Source organism: Falco cherrug, chromosome 7, assembly GCF_023634085.1.
Source record: "Falco cherrug isolate bFalChe1 chromosome 7, bFalChe1.pri, whole genome shotgun sequence".
Taxonomy (NCBI): domain Eukaryota; kingdom Metazoa; phylum Chordata; class Aves; order Falconiformes; family Falconidae; genus Falco; species Falco cherrug.
This window is the reverse complement of record NC_073703.1, coordinates 49079472-49103365: the sequence shown is the minus strand read 5'-3', so window position 1 is coordinate 49103365 and position 23894 is coordinate 49079472. Positions and strand designations below refer to the sequence as shown.

General features: G+C 37.9%; 2 protein-coding genes across 18 annotated transcripts in view; both read left to right on the top strand.

Moving 5' to 3' along the window:
* CD44 (CD44 molecule (Indian blood group)) overlaps nt 1-23894 on the top strand; it is a 58731-nt gene that overhangs the window by 19659 nt on the left and 15178 nt on the right. For 6 of the 14 annotated variants that reach the window (XM_055715838.1, XM_027807945.2, XM_055715841.1 and 3 more), the window contains exons 2-9: nt 2774-2939; nt 6085-6221; nt 7659-7730; nt 8408-8647; nt 10391-10486; nt 18893-18997; nt 20383-20565; nt 22343-22504. In XM_055715838.1, coding sequence (XP_055571813.1) covers nt 2774-2939; nt 6085-6221; nt 7659-7730; nt 8408-8647; nt 10391-10486; nt 18893-18997; nt 20383-20565; nt 22343-22504 — 1161 coding nt within the window. Of the gene's footprint in view, nt 1-2773; nt 2940-6084; nt 6222-7658; nt 7731-8407; nt 8648-10390; nt 10487-16020; nt 17173-18892; nt 18998-20382; nt 20566-22342; nt 22505-23894 lie in introns of those variants that run through there. The other 8 variants (XM_027807953.2, XM_027807954.2, XM_005441060.4 and 5 more) reach the window with 5 other exon arrangements.
* LOC129736468 (uncharacterized) lies at nt 10532-16504 on the top strand. Of its 4 annotated transcripts, XM_055715847.1 has the most exons (3): nt 10532-14384; nt 15061-15183; nt 16332-16504. In XM_055715847.1, exons 1-3 carry the CDS (start codon nt 14240-14242, stop codon nt 16502-16504), a joined length of 441 nt encoding a protein of 146 aa, XP_055571822.1. In that variant the 5' UTR covers nt 10532-14239. The 4 variants fall into 4 exon arrangements, with proteins under 4 accessions (XP_055571822.1, XP_055571820.1, XP_055571819.1 ...); XM_055715845.1 differs by lacking the exon at nt 16332-16504 and having other exon boundaries at nt 15064-15869; XM_055715844.1 differs by lacking the exon at nt 16332-16504 and having other exon boundaries at nt 15061-15869.

The following is a 23894-nucleotide window of genomic DNA, read 5'->3' as shown; positions in this document are numbered from 1 at the left end:
GTGACACCATGTACACGTGGCGATGGCTTTTGAGTATGCTGTTCAGGGAGGGGTGTGGCTGCAGAAGGTCTCTAGTCCATCAGATAGCCCCAGGACCAGTGCTGTGCCCATCTGTGCCAGGCACTTGTGGAAGTACTGTGACTATTTCAGAATCATGTGTAGGAACTTGTTGAGACTATCATTCTGTGTTAGTCCAGTAGCTTCTCCTCAGACTGTGCAACTCAGCCCTGTTGCAAGACGTTAAGTCCTCCAGGAAAGAAAAATGCATTTGTTAGTGTCCTTTTCCACATAGGTTCCTCATTCTTGCGTTCAAAACCTCTCATGACATGGCTATTATCAGAGAAATTTCAGTAGAATTCTTTCCCTGGAAGGAAACAGATGTGTCAAAATAAAGGCATTTTGAGAAAATGTGTTAGCCTCGTACAAATTTTACGAAACTAAATATTATGTCCTCTTGGTATTTTGTATAACATATGATAATAAAAATATTAAGAACTGTAATCATCAACGCTGTTAAACAGCTATGCAGTGTATATCAGTTTTGCCTACATTAAATGTTTTTGTCAGCCTAAATAATTGGGGGTGGGTGTATGTGTATGTAGGTGGGAGAAGAGGTATTTTTTGCGTTCTTTTTGTGGAAAGGCAATCTGTGTAACCGTAATGATTAATTCTGTTGCCTATAGTAAAAGTATTTAAGATTGGAAGCAAGCTTTTGAGCAACTTCGGACAAGCAGTCATCAATACTATTGGACTCTTACCTATGCTGCCACTAATGGCTGTCTTCTTATACACCATACAGTCTGGATGTTATCTGGTATTTTATCTCCTTGATTGTTTCCTGTTACCTGTGGAAAGGAACATTCCTTCCAATTTACATAGAGTAGATATGCTGTAGATCAAACAAACTCAGTTTCCCAATGAACAAAAGCAACTGAAGGAAGAGTGCATGCCTTAATTACTATAATTTGCTTTCACATCTGTGCCATAGAAGAAAATAGACCATCAAGCAAAAATGACATTAGGGAAGTTGCTTGTTATTCACAACAGAATGTGTCAATGCAAACATGAATGAATTGCATTTCTGGTCTTCTAGGAAAACAGTCATTATATGGCATCATTTATTTCAAATAGATGGTATGGACACCCACTTTTGATATTTGGAGAAAACTGGTCTATTTTTGCCTTTCTTGCACATGGAACTGCGATTACAATTAAGATAAAAATGAGTCATGCTCCTCTGGTCACTGGGTGTATTAGGCGACTCCAATTAAATGTGCTTTGTAGTTGTCATTCTAGTCTGGAGTTGCAACCACTTTTTTCTCTTGAGGGAAAGGTGGGGCAGGAGCAAAGTTAATTCACACTGCTTTGAAGCATCCTGATCCTTCCCCATTTTCTCTGCACACATTATTATTCTTATTTGTATTAGTATTATTATTAACTCTTTCTTAGCTGTTGCTGTTAAAAAAAAAAGATGTTAAATGTTTATTTTTCCTTTCATTTTACTCAGTCAGACTTCCCTTGGACTATACTGTTTCCCCACTGTACCTGTTGCATTGTGTAGGCAGTATCTTTCCAACATAAAGACGAATGGAGTGTGATGTCCTCTGAGCCTCTAGCCCTTATGCCTTTCACCCGGTGTCTGTAGTGAATTGTATGCAGCGTGCCCCTCCCGTAGGCTTTGCACATGCTGCTTGTTCAGGGTTCCTGAGCTGAAGGCCAGAAAACAAATTGCACAACATAACTATGGGACCTAATTTTTTTAATCATCTTATTATTTTTACCCTGATACTGCTTGCCATTGGAAGTTACTTCCATGTGCAAACCTTTGAAGTATTATTGAATTAAAATCTGTCTAAGACATCCTTTAACATTAAGTAGGCTTACTGCAGCACATATTGAAACTCTGGCATGGCTGGCAGCAAGGTGTTTGTGTGTGTGTGTCAACTCAGCCAGAGGAAGCCTTTCAAAATGGAGGGAAATACTGGCAAGATGCATGAGCAGGGAGCAAGAAGTTCACTCGTGAATTCTTAGATAATGTGTATTTGACGCTTTTCTATCTGTCCCAGCAGGCTGAATAAGAAGAGCTTAAAGATTATCTTTCAGGGTGTATTTAACAGTATAATGTTGTTCTGGCCAGAATATCTGTGCAGCTCACTTAGTTTTTGTCTCAGGTAGATCATGCAACATCAAACCAATGCAAGCTTTCTGCTTTTATCTAGTCAGTAACAGGCACACATTGCTTGAACTAGGTCTGAAACTGGGGATTGACATATATGTTCATAAAACATGATTCACTGTGAAGGGATCACAATGAGATAATTAAGGAACCTCATGATCATAAAGGTTTTTATTATACACCATTTCATCTTTAAAAAATTATGTTATGAATGAAATATTTTATTTTCAAATACATTTGAATATTCAGTTAGCTTTGCAGCAATGTGGCTTCCGAGACTTTCAGAATGTATTTACATCTTCTGTATGTTATTTTTAATGGAATTTTGCAAGAGCTAGGTACCTCACGAAAACATGCTGTATTGCTATTTTTGCAAAGCAAATCTGAAGTTCTGGCTTGTGTCTCAGCCCAAAGAAGGGAAGTAGTAAGAAGGTGATTGAAAATGTTAGTGCTGTTTCTGAACAGATCGGTGGCTGCTACTTGTTGCTGGTTCACATTGAAGCACTATAATTGAAAATAAATAATTTCTGTGTCTTTGGCGAAGCATTAAATCCAACAATTTGTAAATACTTTTTTTTTCTTTTCTTTTGATAACAGAATTCAATGTAAGTTGCAGATATGGAGGAGTTTTTCATGTTGAGAAAAATGGTCGCTACAGTCTCTCACAACCTGAAGCAGTTGAACTCTGCAGAGCTCTCAACAGTACATTGGCAACACTAGAGCAGTTGAAGAAAGCTCATGAACTTGGATTTGAAACTTGCAGGTAAAGAAATCCTTGAAAAAGTAATATATCATGACAAGTCCATGCATCCATGCTATAGTGTAATACTTAAAGTTGATTTCATATAGCTGTTAATTACATGGCTATATCAGCCCTCACGTAAGATATTCTGTGATGAACAAAATGTTTTTGTGCATGTATGCTCTGGGTCCAATAATAAATAAATCCTTGACTGCCTATACTTTTTAGCAATTATCTTTAAGAAATCATAGCTTCTTACAGATAAAATCTAAACATAACAAAAGATTGACAGTATAATGAACTAATTAGGAAGATGTTCAGATCATACTGTATCACTGACTAATTGGTAAGATAAGTATGTGACAAGTATTTATGATTTTTAATGACCTGATGTAAGGTCAAAGACTGAAGATGTTATAGACAGTATAGGGAACTCTGTCTTGTCAAGACACAGTAAAAAGCAGCAAGTGGTACTGTGGGGATGATATCTTAATATCCCAGTGAAAAAATGGCCAGAGTATTAAGCATTGTTATAATCTGTGAATGGAAAAGTTTCAGAAGACAGCCATAAAAATTACCACAAAACCCAAAACCATGTCGTCAAGTGACTTAATTACCCTCTGCAATTAATAATGTGTAGGGCAACAAATACAGATAACACAAAGCCTTCAGTTTAGCAAAAAATAACTTAAACTACAAGACTGGAAGTTACTCACAAAAGATTTTGGATTAAAAAAAAAAAAAAGAGTACCAATATGTACTAACAAAGTATGTAAGGATAATGATTATTGGCTGAAACAACTTGCAAGATTTCTAGTATATTCTTTGTCACACCAGAATTGATAGTTTTCAGGATTAAATATTTTCCCCAACAATACATTCTGTTCAAACAGTAATCAAGTTGTGACGGTCCTATGGTCTGTAAATACATCAGACAACGTGATCCTGCAATCTTGCTTTACAAAATATGTTATACATTTTTTATGCAACTCATCTTAAACATTCATATGCAGAAAAGAGATTAAACTCAGGAGCTGTAAATCTGAAGTTTTTGATCAACATAGATTCATGTTGGTAAACCATTATAAAGTTGAAATAACTTTCAGTAGATTTTCAACTTTATTATAATCTAAACCAAACAACAAATACAGAGAAATGGAGTTTATCTATTAACTGATTGGAGTAGAAAAATTCAGTGGACATTTCTCCAGAAATTTAAGACTTTCATTCTGATATCATGAGAAATCGTACTACCATCAATACTGCTTGAAACTTCCCTGTGAATTATTTCATTTCAATTTAGTCAGTAGTGCTTTACTTTTTTATCACCTAATGCATGAACGTTCTTTCCCACTGGTTTTCAAGCCTATGAGAATTGAATAAAGCTCCTTTCAAATTAATAGTATCCATATAAAGTAATTTGTAATCATGGAAAAATACACATGCAATGCCTTGAAAACATTCTTATACATATAAATGTCATACACTGCTGTTGATGACAGCACATGACACATCCATTTTTACAAGCATTGTGCCATGCAGGGTGGTGAAAGTGGTGGACAATAGTGCCAGGGAACAATGGATGGAAAATTCTTACAAGGTTCTTCTGTGAAAAGTAAGAATGTTGTTTAAATTGGTACCGCATAAAGACTAGAAACAATTCTTTACTCCGAGGGAAAAGTCCTGCATAACACAGTAGGCATGTTCTTTCTCTGGCATTAGCATATGACCATACTTAGCTTTCTGAATTGTCCAGCACCACACAATATGTAGAGACTAAGGTTCAAATACTAACTGAAGACCTAGGGGCAGAGATTTCTCATGCTAGCAATTATGAATACTCTGCAATGTGAAAAGTCTTCTCTGAAGTTAAAATATAAAGATAATTGAAAGAAGGAGTAGAGGGATTTTATTTTTTTTTTGCAGTAGGGAGCTGTACTTTTTCATTAATGTTACAATTCTCCATAATTTACTGTTTAGAGAGGGATAGATTTGGACATGTAAGTCATGTAGATAGGATTCCTTTCTCTGTTCCTTCTGGTTAGTCCTCCCACCCTCTTAATTTCATTTGTTGATCTTGTGCTAGAAGTCCTTGTCAGTAAGGCTAGGCTCTTATCAAGCTTTAGTAGGAGAGAAAAAATGTACTGCATATAATCATCAAAATACATGAGAATGGTGGGTGACTAGGATGAATCAACAGACCATAACACAAGTAGGTGATTAATGGATTATAAAGTGTCAATGTTAAAGGCTTAGTTGGAAGTGTGAGTAAAGCAGTTTATAATTCCACTCAAAAGACTGTTTCAGAATTGCAAGTATCTGCATGTTAGACATGTAACTGGAATGGGGCTCACAAATAAAAAACTGCAAAGCTATGAAATTTATTCATCCCTGAGAAATTGTACTTCTGAAGAAGTAAACCAAAAACCAAACCAAACCCAAGTTCTCGTTAACATTGTATTACACCTCCTAGCTAAATATACTGGAATTAATCAGGTGTTACAGGATTGCAAAATAGTAATAATGCATTGTGCAATATGGAGCTTTGTTAGCCACAGTCATCCCTGAAATATATGAGCTCTGTACATAACAGCCATTTTTCAAATGAAAAATACAGAAAGAATTTGTGGATGAATGAGTGTTGTATCTGAATATTTTACCAAGCTGTCAGCTTTTGCACAAAGGGATGTGTCCTACAGTCATTCTCTAAATTTGCTCAGGTACTACAAATTGAGCCCCCAGCATTTCAGTGTGAAATGTCACTGAGCAGAATGTTATGCTCAAAGAAATGAAAATGTGACTCCCTGAAGAAAAAAGAGGCCAGTCTTTAGTGTCACAGCCTCACACTGCCTCCCAGTCCCTCACCTTTGTTGCCTTGCTTTGGAACCAATTGTCTTAGATAACAAGATACTCAATTGAAATGGGTTTAGCTCTAGAAATTACATGCAGAGTGGTGTTGAGTGGCTGGAGACTGATGTAGCTACCATGTGAGAAAGGAACATCCTTCATATAAAAAAAAAAAGTATGCAAAACACATGCATTTTTTAAAAATAATGTAAGTTGAAAATAATGGCCTCTTCATAGCTTCTTCATGTTTGGATATCTGGAACATTTCTATCACCTGCTATAATATTTAATATGGTATATTTTCCTCTGTTCTTCACAGGTATGGTTTTGTGGTGGGGAATATTGTTATCCCACGAATCAATCCCTATCATCTTTGTGCAGCAAATCATACTGGCATTTACAAACTTTCAGCAAACACAACTGGTCGGTATGATGCATACTGTTACAATGCAACAGGTACGTATATGCTTTTATGAAGTATTTTAGATGCAGATTAACAATAACATATGTAATCTATTTAAGGTACTAGAATGAGGACTTCTGTATTAAATATCATCATTTTTTCAGCTGAGAAGTAATATATTTTGTCAGCCTCTAGAAGTGTATCTGTAATGCCAGCAATGAATTTGACTCATTTTGTCATTAGTGTGTTTTGAACTAAACCACTTTCTCCACTTGGGACTAGCTTAGTAGCTTCAGAACAGCTTGTTACAATGGCTTAGGGCAGTGAACCACTGCAGCAGTGAATCTAAAGGGCACCAACTGTTTTAGGCTATGGTGTTCAGCTTGTTTGTTCATACACATACGAGCTTCTATAGCAAACAACAGTTATTTGTGTTAAGGCATACTAGGAGTGGCTGCCCCCCGCAGCAGCCCTACAGCCTGGGCTGGCCACCTGGCCCAGGCCCATGGATGTGGCTTCTGCTCTGCTGCTTGCAGGTTCATCCAGTATTTGCTCTCAAGCAAGTTGCCATTTACACATTAGGCAGTTGGATAGCCATGCGGGTCAGAAGCAGACTGTTTTTGTCCAAGGTTTTGAACTTTGTAGTAGTTGGAAATATTTTGCTAGATTACTAAGAAAATGTAGATAATCATGTGACAGATGCTGGACATAGTATTTGAAGATAAAATCTGGACTAATGTAAATGTCTTAAATTTTGGTAGATTATTACTTTCACAGTGGAAACAGAAAGATCTTACAGAAAGATGCAATCAAAATTCATTGATGATTTGAATGGCAGTGACATTTTTATATTTTGTTCTTCATGGTCATATCATTAAAAATCCTCTTTGCATTAGCATAGTATCAGGTGAGCTGCCATCCTCTGTCACCCATGGATGACTCTTCTGCTACAACGATGCCCATCCCCACCAGAGCTTTAGAACACCCCCTGAGTTGCATTCCCTTCTGGAGCTATAGGCAGACTCACACACTGGCCCCCGAGCATGGCACTGCAGCCTGCTCCCCAGTGTTCCCCAGTGCTCCCCAGACCAAGGCACACTCTGCCTGTGCAGAGCCTTCAAAGGAGGGAATGGGGTGCCTCCAGCTAAAGAGGATTAGAGCTGCCACTGCTACCACAGCAGGGCTCTATGCATTGCAACGGGGCCATAGGGCTATTCTAACTGACGTTAACTGCAGCCATTTTCTGGAATGGTTATGGGAATGGACAATCTCATCGTTAGCTGGCAGAACATTCTTGAAGTGCCCTACCTGGGAAGGAGCGAAAAAGGAACATAGGTAGATCAGTGAATAACATTTGATTTGGAAACTGGTTTTCAATTGTCCACTTCTGAAGCTGACATTTTGTGATTGTGTACAATTAATATGGGTATACACGTGACTTTGTTCTCAATTTTCTCAAATTAATATTTACTACTTTTCTTCTTTTACAGAAACAAGAGACAAAGCATGTGAGCCAGTTGAAAGACTAGATACTTCTTTCCTCAATAATCAGGGTGAAATAGGTATTGTATTGATTATATTGTTTCAACTGCCACTTGTTTCATTTTTAGGATCTGGTTATCTTTCTTTATGTAAAAAATTGCTAATATTAAATATTAAGCAAAACATGATAAAAAGAAATCAAGGGATGTTCAACAAAAATTAAAGCAATTAGTCACTTGTCTTCCCCTAAATGCTATGGAGATTGGCTCATCTTAAGGTGTTACCAAACATCTTTTATATAGGTATTTGACATTTTTTAGCACTTCAGAGCTGCTAATGTTTCTTTGACATATAGAACTTGCTTAAGGCAGCAACCCTTGTACATCTCATTTGAGCTGCTGGCTAGAAAAGCAGCTGGAAGTGGAAGAAAAATCATAATGAACTATTTGTCGAATTCTAAAATTCTGATTGACTTTACAGAGGCCAAGATTTTATGTTCAAAATCAAAATGTCTGATCAAAATATCAAAATATTTGATGCAGAGTAGGCCCTGTATGTTTGACAAATATATAGATACAGTTTAGTGATGTATGATCTAGACAGATTAGATAGGATGGCAAAAATAGATGGACTGATATTAATCCACAGCTGTTTCTCTTTATTTTTTTGTTATAGGACATAAACTGTATAGCATTACTGATATATAGCTATATAGCTCCTTGGTAGTATCAACTGCTTAATCTCCTCTTTCCAACAGTCATTGACAACGCAGATGGCTCACGTTATACTGCAGATGGCACGCGCCATAGTGGAGAGTCCTCAACGTCAGGTGCCGATGATGAAAATATAGGTAGTGGATCAACACATGACACAACTCCCATGGATACCTCCATCAGGAGATCCAGCCCTTCTTATTATGGAAGTGTTACTCCAGTCTCACAGCTGCCAGATCATTCTTCTGGAGCAGGGGAAAGAGAAATTCATAGAAAAGATTCTGGTAAGGGCAGTATGTTGCCACTATATCCCCTTTAAAATACCGGAAAAAAGGATCACATTACTAGTTAAAGGATGTCACGAGGGAATAAGAATCACTGTCTCTAATTTATATCCTGGAGAAGTAAAAGGAAAATGTGTGTCTTTGAAAGAAAACAGAAGCATTCTGAATTTGTAAGGATTTTTTTGATTGCATGGAAATACAAAGCAGACACACATCAGCATAGTTTCCTACATAAACCTTCCCAGAATGTTGAGAACAGACAGTTCTAAAAATTTGCTCTTGTTCTTATTAAAATTAAAATCAACATGGCCTGACAATGTGCGCTTGCAGCCCAGAAAGCCAACTGAATCCTGGGCTGTATCAAAAGCATGACCAGCAGGTCAAAGGAGGTGATTCTGCCCCTCTACTCTGCTCTCATGAGACCCCACCTAAAGTACCCAGGTGCCCCCACCCAAAAAAAGGACATGGACCTGTTGGGGAGAGTCCAGAGGAGGGTCATGAGGATGATCAGAGGCCTGGAGCACCTCCCCTATGAGGACAGGCTGAGAGAGTTGGGGTTGGTCAGCCTGGAGAAGAGAAGGTTCCAGGGAGGCCTTCCAGTACCTAAAGGGGGCTTATAAGTGGCTTATAAGGAAGATGGGGACAGACTTTTCAGTAGGGCCTGTAGTGACTGGACAAGAAGTAATGGTTTTAAACTAAAAGAGGGTATATTTAGTTTAGATATTAGGAAGAAATTCTTTACTGTGAGGGTGGTGAGGCACTGGCACAGGCTGCCCAGAGCAGCTGTGGATGCCCCATCCCTGGCGGTGTTCAAGGCCAGGCTGGACGGGGCTGTGAACAACCTGGTCTGGTGGCAGGTGTCCCTGCCCGTGGCAGGGGGGGTGGAACTAGATGATCTTTAATGTCCCTTCCAAAGCAAATCATTCTATGATTCTATGAAAATATTTATTCATTAAAGGTTCAAAAACATATCTAGCAGTGAATACAGAGAGGTTAGTCAAGCAGAGGGTATGGGTATATAGAGATAAGGGTAACATATTATCTGCTCTCTAAAAGGATGAATTGATGATAATAAGAACATGAATGAGTTACAGTACAAGTGATTTTCTACACATACAAGGGCTTTTTTAGGACATCTTACTACAGCATATTACAGAATGCACAGAGATACAAAACATTCAAATTAAAATGTTATTAATATCTTCTTCCTTGTTTTTCCACATAGTTAGCATGATGAAAGGTAAATCCTAACATTCTTTTCCTAAGGGACTGGGATCAGAGCCATTTCCCAAGGTGTATGCCATGTGCTTCAATTGTTTACCATGACAACTCTTTATCAACTCTGCTTACATGCAGAGTTTAGATTTTTGGACTAAATGTCAGGATATATTTCAGTAAAGAGGGGAATACAAATAACTTCACTCATTGCTCTAGAATCCCTGTCCAGATAGTGTACAGGTACGGTTAGAGATTGTATCACATGAACGGATCATCACCAGAATGTTCATTGTCACTGTAATACATACTCCTCATGAAATAATCAGTTTTGGTGATATCCTTACTATGTTAGTAAAGTAAGGCTATTAAGGTTGAATTTATGAAGAACCTAGTCTGTATCTTTCTTCTCTCTTGGACCAATAAATGAAGGCATGAAGCCTGTAGCATAGAGTAATTGAAGTAGTTGTGAGTACTGGGTTACAACTCAGCTAATGAAATAGTAATGGTTCATCCATCACCATACAGATGATGAAGTTTCTCCTGTATCACCTGACATCTCTTTGGTGACAGCAGCTGACGATGTCCCTGAAAAAGATGGTGGACAATATCCTGCAAGTACTAGTAAGATTTATGCATTATAATAACTACTTGAAATATAGATTGCATTAAAACTGCTTTCTTCTTCCAGCAGGAGATTCTGGTAAGTGGTGAAGTATACATCACCTCCAATTTTGGAAAGACATTGAAAGACAGTACTTTCCAGACTGGTTAAGTCAGAAATAAACTTGACTCTCTGGGACAAGGGGAGCAACAACATTTACTATTTATTTACTTCAGTGCTTATACTTGAGTTCAGAAGGCCCGTTCTGTGTTTCCCACTGCTGTTTTATCATGCCTATTTACTCTATGAGGCACCACAAATTAGTGCAACTTTTCAATTATCACTTGAAGTCAATTTATTTCTGAGGTAGAAAAGGACATTTTTGTCAATTTGTGATGGAAGTGTCTGTGATTCTAATGTATTTATGTTTGTGAATGTGGGTAATCCACATCAAAACCATGACCTCACTCACAAAAGTGGTGCTTTAAGTGTCAGTTGCAAGTGCCAAGCTACTTGTACACTGCAAAAACTAATTTTGACTTTGTTGATGGCAATATGCATAAGAAAAACCTGGGGCCTCCACAGGCTTTGAGGGGTCAAAAGAGCAATAGCCATTTTCTCTGCTTTGTCCTTAAATAACTGTAATGAGTGGGAAAACCTGCTTGTGATGTTTTTATCAAATATGCAGTGCACAACAGCTACAGCAAATAAAATACTTTTAAAGTCATCTTACACATTTTAATGTGTAACTGTACATATATTCACTCTGCTTCTTAAGTTTAGAGTGATAATGATATTTGCTCCAGAAAATAAAGTGAACTTAAAACGAGAACATTTTAATTATACAGAGTACATCACTAGAGATATGATATAGTAAAGACTGAACTGGTAGAAATGAAAGTTTCTTCCTGCTGACTCCTTTTTTCCCCACCATGGAAGCCCTCAATGGTGAGGAATTTGCTTAATTGTTTGTTGATTGCTGATAGTTTTGCTACAAAGTGTGGCCTGTAAGGGCAGGGTGGCAGGAACAGGGGGGCATGCAATGAATCCCACTGATAACAGTGGGGGGGTTTCTGCTTGACTCTGGTGGTGATATTTCCTGTATTTGCTTTTGTACACATGTGTTACTGAATTCTTCCTTGTACAGATGTTTCTGTACCCTTTGCAAAAACCTGTGCATTGCTTCTAGACAGGAAATCCTTCGGTTTTCCTTTTACTACTTGATTATCAAATGTATCAATCCTAAATATGTATGTCCATTTCTGTTGCTAACAGTTCTCTCTCATGGGCATGACTATTTTACAGAGGGAAAACTAGAGGTATTTTAGTATTTTAAAGATCAAAATAACTATAGAGCTATGTAATAAAAAATGTCAATACTGATAGATATGAATCACACAAGTGATAGCATTGGCATGATTGCTTATTGGTTTAGAATTGATAGAGTGATTCTCTGGGGAAAAAAAAGACTATGAAGGTACTGCACCTGGCCTTTTCTGATAGCTTCAGCTATTACTCAGAAACATCACTTTAAAGCCAGACAGACCCATTTCATTTAATTTTACTGCATTACAAACAAATCAGGAATTTAGCACTCCTTTCAGAAGAATAAGCTATGCATCTCTGTGAGAAGTCATCAAATATTCAGTCGCATAGGAGAAAGTTACACAGAGAACAACCGAAAAAGACAATAAAGCCATACCCCAATGTCTGCTATTCACATTGCGCAGCAGTTCAAGCTCATTGGAATATCCTAGCCACAATTTAATTTCCTGGTGAAAAATCCCACAGACAGGAAAGTAGAAAATTAAGAAATGAGTAATGAAAACTATTTGGCATATATCTTCACATAGGTGGCTAAAGATACATCCATCTAATTCTACAGTGTGTGAAAGTCTCAAACAAAACCAGTAGCTTTCCACTTATTCCACACACTATTTGTAAACTAAAAGTTTGGTGAAAAGGTGTCTAGCTTGATCAAAACATTTCTTTGGTATGGGCTTAAAGTGAACAACTGCCACAAATCCTTGTTCTTCAGATGATCCCCTTTCATTATTTCCTTGGTTTTGGACATTATTGATGATGTTCTCCATCAAGTTTATGGTCCAGATTAATACAGTGCTAGCTCTTTGCCATTGACGTTTTCTCCTGTCTGAAACAACTTTTTCTTTTTGTTACTAACAAGTTATAGTTCATCTGTAGATGTGCCATGGATCAGATGTCATAAAATTCTGTTGCTGATCAATGAAATACTTCCCTAAGTTATCAGAGCGAATTACTGAAAAGTGACTGCAACTGCTTTCTTTCATCCATATAAAATAGATATTTTAATGCTCTGGTGGAATTTCCTTTCATTTTGTTTGGGGCATTCCATGGGAAAAAAATCTCATCAATTAAAAAAGTCTTTTGTCCATACTTTGGCTGATATGACAGGAAAGCATCTGCATTGATATTTTTTATGTGGAGGGAAGCCATGAATATACTCATCACTTAGAAAATGAGCTCCTAAGGCTTGCCGTGGAAAGCAGGTGGAGGTGAGAATTTTGCTGTGATTACAGCAAGTCAGATGGAAATTACTTAGTTACTCAGTTATTTTCTTGTTAATTGATTTTTTTGGCATTATCATTTTGTTCACAGTTCCATCCTAAAGCTCCAAATCTGAGGCTACCTGGCTTTTGATGATCTGTTGCTCAGAGATCAGATTTTGAACATCCAGGTTTCCCATTTTCTGACACAAATGTCAGAATAGTACTAATAATACTATTTTTAGGGAGCAACTAGAGACTGTGAGAAGAGACAGTATTTATTTAGTCAAGGACAGCTTTTCAGGAAGGCAAAATCTGTTAGGTTTTGCTTCCAAAATAGCTAAACCTTTTGCTTCCAAAATAGCTAAACCTTGACAAAGTGCATTTCCGAGTTGAAGTCTATACATTTTGTACACTTTGGAGTTTACAGATAAGCAAAACGTAACTACTGCAGGCTGAATAACATCAGTTCATCCTGTTTGATTATTGGAACTTCGATTCCTAGGCCTTGTATTTTCCAGTGCTTTCATATATTGCACAAAAATTGATCAAAACTGGTGTCTTTGATATTAGTCTTCAAGGTATATTTCTAACTGAATTTTAAAAGATTTTTTTCTGAATGAAAAAAAGTACATGATATCTTTTCTTCATCTTCAAGATATAGAAGTGAGATGGTCTAAGTGCTGGTAAAAATATTCCTTGTGAGGAACTGGCAGAATAAAAATATTTCCAGAGAAACATGAAAATTATTTTGCTTTCTTTTGGTGAATATGTGTATGATTTGAAGTGCAGCTCTTCTTGCAAACTTTGCTTCTCGTTTATTGATGGATAACTTAATAGAGAGAAAGGTTAAACCATTCAATGCCTTGCTTGAGGGATTTCAGTTTCTGTGGTGTGCATGCTTCTATTAGCTTTGAATGCTTTTTGTCAAAATACTGGGGCATATTGCACATAAATTACCTATTTTGATCTGCCTGAAAATGCTATGCTGAATTCATTGACTTCAGTGGACTTTCAGAGCTGGTAACGCAATCTTATACTTTAGTAGAATGTTTCAAACTTCACTTACACTAAAAACATTGGATCTTGTTGCTGTTGAGGAATGTAATGAAACCACAGGTTCATACATTCGTCTTGCACTCACATCCATCTCAGTGGCTTGAGCATGCTCAGGGTGCCGGTGCTAGTGGACTTGACTTTGCTGGAGGAAAAGTGCTTCTCAAGAAATAATAACAAGATCTTGGTTGAATGAACCATGTCCTAACAGCTCCAGGACCTCATCGTGAAAACCTGGAGAAAGCCACCACCCAAGCTCAGTGGGATCTGATCTCAAACCACTGGTGGTGGTTGAACCCTGCAGAGAAGACGCAAGAACCCACGCAAGCAACCAAGGGTAAAGGATGTAATGCTAAGGGGGCTCTTTGGTTAGGGGCGGAATAACCAGGGCACCGGGGCAGCAAGCTTCAGAAGCATTGAGTGGAGGGGGGTTGAATGTGTGGTGTATGTCACTGCTTTTCGTTACCATGTGTTAGAAGCGAGAAAAGCAAAGTATTGGGCTACCTCTCACTGACTAATTTTAGTAGCGATAGAGCAGCTGTCCACATAGCTCATGTACTGCAGAGATATTCTGTGTTTCTGAAAGTGATGAGTATGTGAGTCATTTTATAAAGGACATACTTGGGTTTTTCTTTTTTTCCTGTTGGAGGCAATTTAGAAGTAGACTATTCCAAGAGAAGGATTTGTGGGGGAGAGGAAGAAAATATTTTCAAGCCAGTACACTATGCTCACTCTGCTAGAAGAGGACGAAGCATGGTTAGTGCTGCAAGCACGCACAGGGCACCGAAATGTAGCTAAGAGCCACACTGGGGCAGGTTCAGCAGGGCCATGGCAGAGTGGTGCATCCCTTGTGGGTGGAAGAACCAGGAGGAGATACAGACTATGGGAAGCACAGTGCTGTACACTCACCTCTGTGATTCTAAGGCTGCATGTAGGGGAGACAGGAAAGCATAACTGCGGTCAGCAGAAGACTTGTGGGTTAGGGATTCATGGCAGATTTAACATCATCACAGCAGATGTGATCTCAAGTGGCAATGGTTCAGATGATGAAGACTCTTCAGAGGACATGATTTACCCAACAGTGTTTCCAGACTGGGACAGGAGTGTGACCAAGAATGAGTATGCTCCAAGTACTAGTAAGGAACTTCCTTTCTCTTTTGGTGGTTTCTTGCTTCTTTTTCCTGACCTACCTGATGTTCCTCCTCCTTTGCCACACATACCCTGTGTGAAAATTGGATGCTCTCCTGTTCATCACTTGTTTCAAGCACACCTCCTGTGCCACGGGAAATACTCATTTAGATTTCTGAGGCCCATATCCCTAGAAGCACGATCTTCCATGGCTTCTAGAATTGACACCTTGCCTCTATATCTTATTTGTGGGCTTCCCTCATGGCATGTTGTATCTCAAGGAATAATTCCTCTTTGGAAAGAGATTCCAGCCTCTACACATATGGCACAATTGTTTCCGTTTTCATGCCAATACTTATTTGTCTTGCTTCACACACTAGACAAAAAGGTTGTAGATTCATGTAATTTTTCTAAACAAAAATCTCTTTCCATCCTTAAATGCCTGTCAGAAATCTATGGAACATTACTATTTGAAATGCTATGTTCTAAGAAAATATGGTGCAGTGGTAATGTGACAGGAGTAAAGCTATGCCTCTCTCTCCATGCTATGCTGAACACCTACCTGGAAAGTGTTTCTGGTGTGGATTTTGCTGACAGCATCAGGCCAAAGGGAGTGCATGTGTCTTTTGAGTGGAATGGCTGTAGTCCTGAGCCCAGGTCCTTGGCAGCATTGGCTTCATGGGGTTCTCAGTAGAAAAGAAGGCTAAACTAATGGGTGTGCTTATTTCTGGGTGTCCTTTTTACACATCATGAATACTTCTTTCTCCTTTTGTGTGTGATTTTACATCATCTTGGTGGATGTTCCTCATTCTGGAGTCTATCTAAGGTTATCTGCTCTCTCCTGCTGGCAAAGCCTGTGAGGAACTCATTAACCTCGTTGAATGTGAAGGGCTAGTAAAGCTCCATAGGACTTTTTGATGAATCTTCTCAAGGGACCATGCTCTTTCTAGGAACTGCCACTAGTGTTCGCATCTGGCTAAATGTTTGAGGAATGTAATGAAACCACAGGTTCATACATTCGTCTTGCACTCACATCCATCTCAGTGGCTTGAGCATGCTCAGGGTGCCGGTGCTAGTGGACTTGACTTTGCTGGAGGAAAAGTGCTTCTCAAGAAATAATAACAAGATCTTGGTTGAATGAACCATGTCCTAACAGCTCCAGGACCTCATCGTGAAAACCTGGAGAAAGCCACCACCCAAGCTCAGTGGGATCTGATCTCAAACCACTGGTGGTGGTTGAACCCTGCAGAGAAGACGCAAGAACCCACGCAAGCAACCAAGGGTAAAGGATGTAATGCTAAGGGGGCTCTTTGGTTAGGGGCGGAATAACCAGGGCACCGGGGCAGCAAGCTTCAGAAGCATTGAGTGGAGGGGGGTTGAATGTGTGGTGTATGTCACTGCTTTTCATTACCATGTGTTAGAAGCGAGAAAAGCAAAGTATTGGGCTACCTCTCACTGACTAATTTTAGTAGCGATAGAGCAGCTGTCCACATGGCTCATGTACTGCAGAGATATTCTGTGTTTCTGAAAGTGATGAGTATGTGAGTCATTTTATAAAGGACATACTTGGGTTTTTCTTTTTTTCCTGTTGGAGGCAATTTAGAAGTAGACTATTCCAAGAGAAGGATTTGTGGGGGAGAGGAAGAAAATATTTTCAAGCCAGTACACTATGCTCACTCTGCTAGAAGAGGACGAAGCATGGTTAGTGCTGCAAGCACGCACAGGGCACCGAAATGTAGCTAAGAGCCACACTGGGGCAGGTTCAGCAGGGCCATGGCAGAGTGGTGCATCCCTTGTGGGTGGAAGAACCAGGAGGAGATACAGACTATGGGAAGCACGGTGCTGGCTTCATGGCAGATTTAACATCATCACAGCAGATGTGATCTCAAGTGGCAATGGTTCAGATGATGAAGACTCTTCAGAAGACATGATTTACCCAACAGTGTTTCCAGACTGGGACAGGAGTGTGACCAAGAACGAGTATGCTCCAAGTACTAGTAAGGAACTTCCTTTCTCTTTTGGTGGTTTCTTGCTTCTTTTTCCTGACCTACCTGATGTTCCTCCTCCTTTGCCACACATACACTGTGTGAAAATTGGATGTTCTTCTCATCAACTGTTCCTTCAAAAATGACACTTCTGCAATTGGAGAAATCATATGAGGTCCATATCGATAGAATGAATATCTGTTTTATCATGTTTCATGCCTATTTGAATTCATGCATTCACTCATGATTTTCCGAGAAAGAAATGTTTACTTTTCATTTTATTATTTTCTTTTTTGTGAAACCAGTATTAAAATAATTCCAGTTCGTGTTATTTATAATCTACATTTATTCTATAGTAGGCTTCCTGTCTGTGGGATAAGATTTTCAGGCACAATTTGGGAGGCCAAACCCCAAATGCTTTTCTCATTAGGAAGTATGAACAAAACAATTTCATATTTGCTGCCTTCCACACTCTTCCTATGCACTCTTCTAACATCACCTCATTTGTTTTGTGACTCAGATGGTCAGGCATGATCCAATACTACAACTCAGATATTCTAATACATATCCTTTTTCCTGATATGAACAGTCCCACAGTAATCATCTGATAGCTCTTTTTTAACTTCAAAACCCACCCATACCTAAAATCATTTTGTCTCAAAACCTGAATACCACCACATGTGAGGATCAAAGGTGAATGCTGTGCATCACTGAAGCACGCAGTCTGCTGTGTGGCCTTATGACCAGGAAATGCCCCCAGCCCTGGTTTTTTTTTCAGTATAGATTTTGCCATTAATGACTATACTTTAACAATCTTATTTGTACAAAGATAATAATCAGTTCCTTTTTTGCCCTTTCATTTATTTTAACTTGAGCACATCTTAATGCATCTTTTGTGCACTTCTTTACACAGTAGTGTTTATAATAATTGCTGTTTATACGCATTTTTATTTTTCTGAAAACAGTGGACTTTTTTTTTCAGTGGTGGTCTTCATTTTTAGAAGAAAATACAAAATAAATCAGTCACTTGCTTTGGGATTTTTTACTCTTTTGCCTAAGTTTTGGCTGTTTCTGGTGTTTATTTATCTTTGCATCTCCACATTGGTGACTTATTCCACACAGTGTATTGTATTCCAACTACCTTCAATGGCCCAGCGGTGTCTGCATGCTCCATGGGTGAAAGTGTATACAGTTTCTGATACACTGTGACTCTTCAGACTCTTGTGGAAGTTATATTTTATCTTTTCAATTTTAATATAACTTTCTTTAGCAATATTGGCTTCCTGGTGCCTGTCAAGGTGCTTCAGTTTTTTGCTGACTATAGCTTTTGAGCTCAGTGGTGGATATTCTAACATAAATCTGAATACATCTTGAGTACTTAGCAAGTATGCTTTACATGTATTCAGACATCTACCATATTCTTTAGTCCAGCATTATTTTTCAAACTTGCCTTTAAAGTCTATAATAGCTGTAATGGTTTTGCACTATTTCTGCTATACGTTGTTCTTCTATTGCTTGTTTTCCTCATTCTTCTTGGAAAACTTTACATCTGTCCGATGCAAGGAAAAGATCAACTGGTTTTATGTAAAATGATTTGATAAGAGTAGAGAGACTACAGTTAAGCTATGCATGAATTTCCCTTTTCCGTCATCTTTATGACATACACTAACAGTAGAGTAATAGCAGTAGATGTAGAGCATGGTCAGCGTTGAATCCTCCATTGTCCTAACAGCTGTGGACTCGCAATACAAAACACCTCTGGAAATCTCCACACAAGATCATTGGAACTCTGCCTACACAGATGAAGAGGAGCAGTATCCTAGCTCTGCTGGCAGGGGTAAAGCATTTAAGCGTTTCAGATAATATTCAGATTTGTGATGTAATTCAGTGAAGTATAACACTGTTATGGTGCAGCTGGTTGTATTTCCCATACCATTAGCCCCAGTTCAGTACAATGCCTTTATATTATTTGTACTAGAGCCCAGCCTCTTTATTCCTCTGTGAAAACAAGCATTTTCTACATCCTGTGGTAGTTCTTGCATTTATATGATTTGCCTTCAACAGATAGATACCTGTCTTTCTGGTTCTGAGATTGTTTTGAGCAGTGAAAGTTTATATAATGGGCATCAGAACAGGTGCTATAATCACCCAGAAATAATTTTTGTGATAACTTTCTTTTATTTCTGAGTATTTAGTTAATTTTAACTTTTTTTTTTTTAACAAGATAATCTATATCTATTAGGTTTAATTACAAAAATAAGGAATAATACTTGCAAGAATACCCTCTTTATGAACATTTCATTGCCTGAATGTGAAGATGAATATTCCTCCAGTTTGGCTGCTTTTGGGAAATAGCGTAGGTTTCTCTAGCTGGTGACTTAGTGCATATGTAGCAGGTCTAGTTCATTCTTTGCATGCTCTGCTTAAGGACCTTTGCTTTACCTTTAATATATTCACTCACGGAAACTTTTGATACCTAAGGCAAATATATTTCACAGTGAGCTCTAATGTTCATCTTAGTGTTATAGGTGTTCCTTTTTTTTTCTGATGTATCTTTTCTAAGCCTTTTAATGTTAATTAGAAAATTTCTTATGGTGGTGGTACATCAGGTCATTTCTGGCTGCGTCTTCTCCTATGTAAACAACAGCAAATTAAAGAGTGAAGAATGAATTTATTTTACCAGTAAGAGCTTTAGTTATTTCTAAGTTTAAAACAAGTATGCTTTCAACTTTGAATATATGAACATACTTATTTCATTCAACCAGGCCCAGAAGAAATAACAATTGCCTTGGAATAAGCCTTGTAAATGTGTAATTGAGATATTGATTCAAAAGAGAAAGTTCTTCCTCTTTTTCACTTTCAAAACCCCAGATTACACAGACTCAACAGTTAAGTTAGTATTAATAAACATGGACTAGAGATGCAAGCTGTTGTTTCTAGGTGTTCCTCCCCTGCTTCTCCTATAGCTTTTCTCTGCCATTGGTCATTGGGATACTTTCCAGCACACTTAAACCTTCTTCTGATCCTGGTGACGCTTTTGTGTGATAGCATTTCCAAAGGACTTTAGTTTTCTTTCATCTTTCATTTCACATCAAATGCAATGATGAAAAGAAAAAGCCAAAACACAAAAGCCAAGCACTCTTGTGTAGAGCATGAAGGTGAGAATAAAATGACTGGTGTTGGGTATTTTGATCATTATTGATTCAATCAACGTCTTATCAGCACTAGTTACAAGTGAGAATGGAAACCGTCAAGGACCAACCCAACATCCGCTATTAATGAACAGTGTTCATTCTGGATGGATCAGTCAAGAACAAAATCCTGCAAATACCACTTGGAGTACTGAACAACATGAATTTACTGTTGCAGGTGAAAATGATATTGAAAAGGAATCTTCTCATACAGGTAATATTACAGGTGACATTTTAGTAAATTATCAGGTTTTATTAAAGCTTTAGTTTTAGGATTTTTTAAGCTAACAATTTAGTATTCTAAGGCTGTAACAGAAATTCTGTGAGTAAACCTGAGCAATTCTGATGTTATATTATGGTCTCTTTTAATTATTCTATTATTCAGTCCTGTTTCTGGAGGTTTGTTCTCTCTCCTATTTGGATTGTGTGTCAAGACCTATAGTAGATTTCATTCTGTAACTGACTCCTATATTTTGTGTTCTGTGTCGTGCAGTCACAAGGTTTTAACAAGTTATATACCAGGATTATATCTGTAGGAAAAAGTGAATGTTCAAATAGAAAAATAACATCTTTTATATTTTTCACATATTTGGGAGCTGTGTTCACTCCCCTGGTGCAAGTCATTATTAGTCTTGTTTGCTTTTTTTTCCCCCAGTTTTTTTTTAATATGGCAATTATATCTAAAAGTTTTTATCTAAAATATCTACTCACCCCACTTTTGAACTATGAGAAGATGTACTTGTGATGAAGGAAAGAAAACAAAGCACAGAGTGGAACAAGAGAGACTTCTCTCATATTGGTTGAAGCAATTGAAACATAAAAGATAAAATACTATAAAGCTAGTAACTGAAAATTGACATATGTTAGTTTCTGTCCCTGTGAGTGTATTAAGTTTACTGATTAATGACTGATGTGCTGTACTAAGCACTGCCAATATTGAATTTAACACAGTTGTCATCTGCTCTTGCAGATTACCAAATACAGGTCACTGAAGTCAAGCATATCATAAACATGGTTTGAGATGCTGTAGAAAGTGGATCAATTCATTCAACTAAATGTAATCTTATTAGCAAAAGTTTTGTGTAGCTCACTGCTTCAGCAGACCCTAATTCCACATTCCTCTAAGTTATCAACCCCAGATGTTTCATCAACATCCTTTAAAAATCTGATGATGTAATAAAATGTATTACTGATATATGTATAAATACTATACTATACAATACCACTATAGCAATATAATTTGGCCTAGTTGCAATTAAAATTTTAACATGCTGTGGTGACTTTCTTGTGTTTTTTGATTGGGTTGGGGGTGTTAAGGAGTGGCATAACTATATAAATAAGATTCAGGTTCTCTTTTGCTGTGATTGTCTAATAAAAACTACAGACTGGTTGATACGGACAACATCATATTTTTCTAAATAACCGCAATATCAAATATTCTCCAGCTGAAAGCTGTCTTATTTGTTGTGTGCACCATTCACAAATCTACAGCATGTGAATGTCACACTTCCTTGTCTATTTTCCTGGACATGCTGCAACTAATAAAACAGTGAAATTTTGAGGGGGAAAAAATGGATATAGTCAATACACTCAAATTCTGTGATTAAAATCTTACTGGTGGGTCATATTCTTGCAGCTATTTCTGCCTTTGCTCTTCTTAATTCTGCATCAGTGGATACTGGTTTGATATTCAACCAGTACAAAGACAACAGCATGATTTGGGGAAGTAATTCTGAAAAAAAATGAGAGATCTTGATTCTGAAAAGCTCATACTCAGTTTGAGGAAGGAGTCAGTCCTATTGGTGACAGTAGGCAGCTTTTCTAAACATAAACCAGAATGAGAAGCAAATCTGCTTTAGTTCTCTTTACCATTAAATGTAGTAGACACGTGAGCAAGGCTTGTCATAGAGACAAGAACCAAAGAGCAGAATAATATGAGAAATGGATCTTTATATACTGAGTTCATAATTGCTTCACCATCATTATAACAGCTATGGTCTCCAGCCATGGAGCCAAACAGAACAACTCAGTGCAAGAGCCATTGGTGTATCCAGGCTGGGACCAGGGAGAGGATTATACTACACAACCTGCTATAATGGATAGAATTATTCCTTCCAGAGAGAATAATCATGAAAAAGAGTCTTCCACTGCAGGTACTAGTAATAATAATGTCAATTATGTGTATTTCTTCACTTCTGTCTCTCAGATGGCCTGTCTTGGAAAGATATTGCATGAACTTGTACAGAGGAGTAACTTACTGATCTCTTTAAGGCAATGATAAAAATTATAGGGTGATTAGTTTTCTCTGTGCTCGCACTGGGTGGTGGTGAGACAGAAGGTCTCAATTTTAGTTCTGTTGAAAACACTAATTTTTCACTTACCAACACCACTCTTAGTGCTTTCTGATGCTTAGTGAAGCATGAATGTGGACTTGCACCTGGCTTATTACATAAGTTCTGTTATTTGGTGGTGTCAAGCAGGCTTTACCATAAAGTTGAATTCAGATTTCTGTATATTTGCACATCAACAGGCTAATGCTTTTGATTTCTGAATATTCATCTGGGGAAAGAGTGTTCTTTTCATAGACTTTATCGAAGCATTTGTCCCTCTGATTTGTAGAATGATAAGAAAAAGGAATTTACAAAACTGGCATGACACAACATCATGATGCAGTCTCGTATAACATGTAACATTCATACCATCAAAATAATGTTCTAAAAGCATGATATGAGAAACACATGACTTATTCCTGAAATAAGAGGAAAGGTAACTTTAACCCTTTCTTAAACAGACAATGCTCAGAACCTGTTTTTGATTTTGTGAAAACTAGTTACATTCCTTTTATGGTTGCTCTGATTGTATCTCTTCTGTCTCACTGCTCCTGCCATTATACAGCATTAACAAGATATTCTGAAAAAGCAGGACAGCTTAGGAAATGAAGCTGGAAAGCTGATGACAATGAAAATAAATAAAAAGACTGTTTTCTTTTCTTCTTTATGATCCAATTAGAATTAAAAAAACTTAAAGTCTACTCTGCATATTAGGAAGAAAACAGTGTGGGTGGTGGGTTCATTGCACACCACATCACAAAGTAATTCTAGCAGGTAAAATCCTTCAGTAATGCCAAAATCTGAAGCTGATTCTGAGAGAAAATCTAGTCTTGTGACTACCATGAACAGAACAATGAAAAAGAGCTATAAGCTCTTTTCTGTAACTTGTCACCACTCAGTCTTGAGCAATAAAGGAGATGCAATGCCTTCAGAAAGGTTTATTTACTGTCAGTACTGATATCTGTAACATAAAACACACTGTAGCAGCACTTGACAGTGTTCCTGAAGATAAGGATCTGTGGTCAGCCTGGGATGCAGGTCCAGGAATTTTCCTGACTTCTGTCTCTATGTCCTTTCCCTGTGTCCACTGTCTCTGGGAATCTTTTGGATTAAGTAAAAGAGTCAATGAGAATAGCAAATGAAAATGTCTGATCATTGAGAGAGCAGAGATGATGTACAGGAAGACAGGAGGTCCCCCTTCTCATCCCCTTTC